This window comes from Rutidosis leptorrhynchoides, chromosome 5 (genome assembly GCF_046630445.1).
Source record: "Rutidosis leptorrhynchoides isolate AG116_Rl617_1_P2 chromosome 5, CSIRO_AGI_Rlap_v1, whole genome shotgun sequence".
Classification (NCBI taxonomy): domain Eukaryota; kingdom Viridiplantae; phylum Streptophyta; class Magnoliopsida; order Asterales; family Asteraceae; genus Rutidosis; species Rutidosis leptorrhynchoides.
In genome coordinates, this window is record NC_092337.1 from 458,922,220 (window position 1) to 458,929,480 (window position 7,261).

Sequence of the window (7,261 nt, forward strand, 5' to 3'; positions counted from 1 at the left end):
AACCAAAATAGCAAGGGGTACATATGTCTTTTAACTGGCTTAAATAATGCGGTTTAAGCAACCAAAAAGACGAAACTATCCTCGTATTGGTGACTACTTACGTAGTATTTTTATATATAGAGCGAGGGTAGTATGGGTATTTACGTGATTCTTGCCGTCAATATGGATAACTTCTCGTTAAAGAAAGTCAACCTATTTGTCCTGCACTCCTCTATATATATCATCTTTCCGGCTGCGCGTCTCAATATATTTGAATTTGAATCCTTTTTATTCCTTTTCAATTAATTAAAATTAATTCTTTATTCCAATTAAAGTTTCGTGATTATTATTTTCATAGATCGAATCGAGATGGGTTCAGATGCAAACAAGATGAACGACGGTACAAGTTTCCAGCCGACTGAGCCGGCTCCATGCGCTAACGGATGCGGCTTTTTCGGCTCAACGGCGACCAACAACCTTTGTTCTAAATGTTTCCGTGATTCACGGATCCAAGAAGAACAAGCAGTTTCAGCTATGGCCGCCGTCGACAAATTAGTCAACAAAGTCGTATCTCAATCGGTTTATCCATCTTCTTCTTCTTCGTCAACTCCGGCGGATGAGATTGAAACGGTGTCGGCTGCGAAGGCGGTGCCGGTGACGGAAAAGGTGTCGAATCGGTGTTTGAGTTGTAATAAGAAAGTGGGTGTGATGGGATTTAAGTGCAAGTGTGGAGAAACGTTTTGTGGAAGCCATCGGTACCCTGAGAAACATGATTGTGAATTCGATTTTAAGAAAACCGGAAGAGACGCTATTGCTAAAGCGAACCCGGTTGTTAAAGCTGATAAAGTGAACCGGATCTGAACCGAGTTGATGTGAATTTTTAATAGTCCGGTGGGATGGAAACCAAACCATAAAATATGGTTTGGTGTGGGGATGGATGTGGTTGGATTGGGTTCCATGATTAAAGTGAAATGTATTATTGTGCTATGGCTCCTTTTATGATATTTTTTTTATTTAATACGAGTAGTCTTATGGTTTTTTTGTTAGTTCCTTTACCTAATTTTTAATGTACATTTGATGATGTTAGGTTGTGTATTTTCAATTTGACAGTTTCATTGTTTTTTTTTAACTTTAAATTTGGCTATAAATTAAGTGGATGTGTATGAAATAATGAGAACAATAATAACGACTATTGAAATAATTTAAAAATTAGTTATTTTTAGTTGGAAATCAGAGGTTTAACCGTTCGTGAAAGCGCAAAATACCTCAATACTTGAATGGGAAGGTCGGTTTTGAAGCATCTTTTCACCATAGAGGTATAGTAAAATGATTTTAATTGGGGAGTGTATTATCGATATTTTTGTGACTCTAATCTCAGAGACGTGTACTGCACATTCTCTTAACCCGGTATTAAGAATTCTTTAGAGCGCTCCTTATGATTTTGTTATTGCTTTAAAAACTAACGTGGCATTCAATTGAACACCATAGGAACGAATTCAACTTGACTTTCGTTTTATACCCCATCAATTTAAAGAGCTAGTTATAGAAATTGGTGGGGTCTTAGAGTAGGATTTTGTAACCAAATGATCACCTTACAAGTATTGATGCATATTGTACCATTATTTTTATATGAGCATTGTACAAACATTAATCAATATATAAATTCATATTGTATAAGCATTCATTCGTATTGTACAATATTTTTTAGAAAACTATAAATCAATATATTTTATTTTTCTATTAATAATTGATAATGGTTAATCTACTTTTATATTTATAAATAAGTGATGTTTAAAAATAATAATTATTTTTGCATTTAGTTAAAATAGATAAGAAAGATTAGTAAGTTAATGATGTGGCAATTAAGACGAAGATGTTTAATAATGATAGACATGATTTAGTTATAAGTTAGTTATAGAATTTTGATGCCGATGTAGTGCTAATGTAACATCTATAACGAGTACAATATTAATTACGATTGGGAGTCGTCTTATTATCCTTATTTTCTAGTGAACCACAACTACCTAAATGATTATTACATGTCACATTGTGTTTGTTAGGAAACTTTGACACAGTTAAATTTGGAGCTTGATGAATCCAAGTTCTTGTTGAGTTCGAGCTGATCGATCTTTTTTTTTTTTCCTTGAAAAATAACTTGTTGAAATTGAACTATTATGACAAAAGCATCGAAAGGAACGCAAGTAGCTCATTTAAACAATACAAAACATATAGAATTTCAATCTTAAGATGAGTAATTTCAACTACAATACGTAAGTTAAAACTAGTATTAATAAATCGAAAGTATTTTTACAAACTAAATCTGTAGCCACCGAGCTGTTGGATCAAAAGCAATTAAGCAAATATTTATCGATGGAATTCGAATAGAGTACCAGATACACTAAACTGGGTAATCATATTAAACTTGGTGAGTTCCACCGAGCTGTTGAATCTAAAGTGATTTTTGTTTTTTTGGGACTCTTTGGGCATTGCTTGGGTCGAGTGAAGTAAAGACTGACTACCTATAATATAAAGATCCCTCACTGCACACTTTAGATATAATGAAAGCCTTTAGTTTAGGAGTCATTCAGGCTAGATCTAAAAAAAGAACATAGCCTTCGTATGATCCCTTTCTAGTACCCTATCTTGAGCAGGAAAGTGTTCAGTAGGAAAAGACTGGAAGAAATGGGATTCGAGCCCATGCATGGAAGAACTATTTCAAGATAGTAGTTTGGTGGTTGAGTCATGAGTTCCGTCATAGATGGCTCAAGTTTAAACTTGATGGTAAAATATCTAGAAGAAAAAGGATTAAAAATTGTCACGAAATACTCAAATATATTGCTTACAACTGAGTAAAGGATATCTTCCTTCCCCAATTGTGTAAATAAGAAATTTATATCCTTTTACTTGTTTACCAATAACATATAAAAGTCGTGAGTATTAATATTAACATTGAAATTAAATTAAATTTAAAAAGTTTAAGCATAATATTATACATTACCCTAACCATTTCCCTGTAACTAAAAGTTCACCTTTATTTAGCGGAGTTTCGATAATTTGTGGAAGGTTTTAGCAATGGTGGGGTCAGATCATCTTTGCAGTTTGTTAGCAGTATTTGGTTTCGAACGGTGTCAACAATGCTGCAAGCAGAGGCGGATCTAGTGCATTAGGAGGGGGGGCGTCCGCCCCCGGTGAATTTCGAAATTTTAGTGCAAATTTTTTCGGTTTTTCGATTTTGCCCCCGGTGAAAATTTTTTTTTGCCCCAAACCCTTTATATTTTGCCCAAAACCTCTATAATTTGCCCCAAAACCTTTGTATTTTGCTCAAAAACCTTCAAATTTTACTCAAAAAACTCTATATTTTGCCAAAAAAAAAATCCCTACGTTTTGAAAAAAAATTCGCCCCCGGTGAAAAATTTTCCTGGATCCGCCACTGGCTGCAAGTATTGCCAACTTTCAGCTCGGGTCAGTTCATCTAAACCTTGTGTGTCTTGCCCCATATATGTTTTGTTATGGTCAATTTGAAAGTGGCGTAGTAATCTGGTTCATAGCGCTGCGGACATGCGCATTGCCGTTTTAAAAGATGACATCTTAGCATCTACGAAAATTCTTGCTCACCTTTGGATTACAAATCGTAAAAGGAAGTGGCTGATTTCTTTTGAAGATTGGAAGGAGAACCCAATTGCTAGCTGATGAGAATCGAAATTACGGTTCCAAGCTGCAGACGTATTTTTTTGGAGCTCGCTGATATGCCCTTTTTTGTAATTGTTCTTTGCAACAGGGGTGTTAATAATATCCGAATCCGTAATTCGAAAAATTCAAAAATTCGATCTGAAAATATCCGAAAAATCGGATATCCGAATTTTCGAATTCTGGGTTCGGATAGCTCATTTCAAAAAATTCGGATATTCGGATATCCGAATATCTGAAATTAATACTTTTTTCATATTTAATTATATTTATTAACTTATGATTATAAATTGTAATTGGCTGTATATGGACTAAAATGAGTCTTTTTTAACAATGGTGGATATGAATCTATCTAACTTTACCAATTCTATAATCCAATACCTATATACTTCTTACATGAGGTACTCAGCTATTTTACTAATTATTATCACAATAAAATTGAAGAGCTTAGACGAGAGTCTGAGCCCTTAATTGGACAAAGAAGAACACTCAAATTGGATTCTAAACAATACTAATTTAAGAACGCTTAAAGAGAAAGAGAAGATGTTGTGATACTCTTTATCTTTTAATATTTGGAACACCAAATCAATCAGTCATCATATACTTCAAATACTCTTAGTATGCTCTTTCCATCCAGGTGAAATTAGTGCTTTATTTGGTCATACCCAAGCGTTCCTTAAGCCTAATACACTTTTAACTCAATGATCTTCTATATTGAAGCTTAGTCTCTGTTTGTTTCAACGATTAAAGATTAAAGACTTGAAGATTGCATATCACTTTAAAAGCAAAGTCGGATAGTCGGATAATCCGATATCCGAATCCGAAAATCGGATATCCAAAATTTCGGATTCGGATATCGGATGATCAATTCCACTATCTGAAATTTCGAATATCCGGTTTTGAACACCCCTACTTTGCAGTTTGTAACTTGCAGTTTGTTATGTTGTAAGTTTTTGGTGGGGTTTGACTTGCTACTTGCTGGCTGATCTGGTCATTTTTGTAAGCCCAAATCGGGCCCTTTGATTTTCTTTACAAATGAGCCTTAAAAAAAATCACAGCAAACATTTCTCTAGAGCCTAAATTCTGCTGCCAATTTTTTTTTTTGGACATCAGTTTGGGATCACTCTGAGGGGACTTAACCACCCACGCGTTCATCTCCCGTAGTTACATAACCCGCCCCCAACTACTGCACAGGAGGAAATCCGGACCAATCCGAGGGCATGGCCGATAAAAACCCCCTCCCTGATGCCCCCGCATTAAGTGAAAGGCAACCTGGATGGATACCTCAGGTCAGAGTTAACATTGAGTTGTACCTCAGCTGGTAGTGGTCTGCCTCTCATAGCGAGAGGTCAGGAGTTCGACTCCGCTAGGCTGCAATAAATGTTTTTTTCCTTCTGATTTTGCCTCTGTTTTATTTGCCTCTTATTCTGGAGGAGTGTCTGATTCCATTTGTAGGATCCTAGATCTCATGAATATCATGAATGTGAACAATTAACCACATGAATGTAGAGAGCATTAGTCAAACTAGTCAACTATATTCCACGTCTCTCTTGAATACATTACAAATCGGTGGCTAATGTTAACTAATCTAGGGAGCCTTGAATCCTTTATATAGCCCTCGTATAAAGAATCTTCCGTAAGGCTAGGAAACACGTTTTACTTCTTCTCGGGTACCTAACACCATTTCTCCTGAAAACAGACTAATTTTCAGATTAAGTGACAAAGAAACAACAATTTTACTTAATGAATTAAGAGCTGTACAAAAAAAAGACCATTAAGTGATACGTAAACAATCCCTAGACAACTAATGATAGTATAAATACAGATAAAAGAATTATACACAAGTTTTTTTATGAATTCTCAACTGACCCAACTCAACCCATAAAAAATTAGGTGGTATAGACAAATATCGCCAAATATACCCCTAAGTTTCAATATTTACATATCTAGTTTTAATTCAACAACGCCTAATAGTTGTTGACTGTAAATATCACATTACCTATTAAACACTCCTAAAATTAACACAAAGAGTTGGTACATTAGACCATATTTAATGGTGAGGGTGTGATGTGGTGTTTTTGTGGGGTATAGTGATAATGCGGCAAGTGTGATGGTGTGATGTCGTGATGAATTTTGTAATTGTATGACGTAATGGTTGTATGATAGGAAAATAGGTCCCCACCTTTTTATTTTCTTTTTCATTTTTGTTTTACTTTATTTTTTATTTCCTTCATTGTTTTTATAAAAGTAATAAGACATAAATAAATTATTTAAATTAAGAAAATCACACTTAAATTAATGAAAATAAAACAATTACAGTTTATTAAACGTCCTACAAAATAAAAAATTGCAAGAATTAATAACTCCTAATACAATTACTATTTTATTAAACTTCGAAAACTTAAAACGTACGAAAAAAGAAAATACTACAATTACTTCTCTTCGCTATAATTGTCGAAATAATCTTTTTGAATCGGTCGACCATCTTCTTCTTGAACTTCAATTTTTTTTCCCTTGGGGTCCTCATTTTCGTTAACGTTAAATAATATTATGACTTCCATTTTTGATCGGGTTCGTTCTTGAATAAGTTTAGACTTAATTTGGACTACTTCATTATATGTATGTGTTACTTAGATAAATTGTAAAATGTCATAATCTAGTAAATTTAAAAGACAATGAAACATTAACACATAGGTTTGCTTAAGTCTAAAATTAAGTTTATGAATAAGTTTAAACTTGATTAACTTGATGTCCTGCAACATGCTTAATTTTTACTACATGCTTAATTTGTCAAGACATCATTAACACACTTAATTAATTACAAACAAGTTCAAATTTGAATACTAGCATTCTTTGTGATTAAAATGGGTTTGTGTCATCAATGACATGTTGACCTACCAATAGAGATTTAGCAAATGTGTTAATTACAAATAAAGAATTATGACAAAACTGATATTGCCTCAAATGATTATCATGTCTTGTATCCAAGTGTGACGATCGCTCCAAATTCATATGGACGAACACGTCATTCATCGATTTCATTGCGAGGTATTTGACCTCTATATGATACGTTTTGTAAACATTGCATTCTTTTGAAAAGACACACCATAAATGAATATTTAAATCAAAGGTTTTCGACATCTGATGATTTCTACATATAGACAATCACCGTAAATAATAATTTACAATAGTACTTCCGTTGACAATGCAGTCCAAATAAGATACATGGTGATGATTTGGTGAATGCAACATTTTCTTGAAAAATATGTCATGTAAGACTTCATGCACATAGCTTGTCTAACATATAAGCAAACAGCGGGAGACTTCTAGGAACCTGAGAATAAACATGCTAACAAGTGTCAACACAAAGGTTGGTGAGTTCATAGTTTTAGTGTTTCGCGTAATCTGTATATAAAAGTGGATCACAAGATTTCAGTTGTTTCATCCAGAAACGTTTATCAAATATTCTACAAGATTGAGCACCCTGGTAACTAAGCTTTAACGTTATAATAAGTACCCCTGTTTTAACATACATGCAACCAACATGTACAATACATGCAATACAACGTGTACTAAACTCAAATAGTATACGTCT

The 7,261-nt window shown here is 33.9% G+C and overlaps 1 protein-coding gene across 1 annotated transcript; it reads left to right on the forward strand.

Moving 5' to 3' along the window:
• Positions 1 to 260: 260 nt before the first annotated feature.
• LOC139847200 (zinc finger A20 and AN1 domain-containing stress-associated protein 1) lies at positions 261 to 1,094 on the forward strand. The gene has a single exon (XM_071836836.1). The coding sequence runs from the start codon at positions 349 to 351 to the stop codon at positions 838 to 840; it is 492 nt and encodes a 163-aa protein (XP_071692937.1). The 5' UTR covers positions 261 to 348; the 3' UTR covers positions 841 to 1,094.
• Positions 1,095 to 7,261: the final 6,167 nt, after the last annotated feature.

Coding starts and splice junctions, on each gene's coding strand:
- LOC139847200 (XM_071836836.1), top strand. CDS start 349: ATGGGTTCAGATGCAAACAAGATGAACGACGGTACAAGTTTCCAGCCG.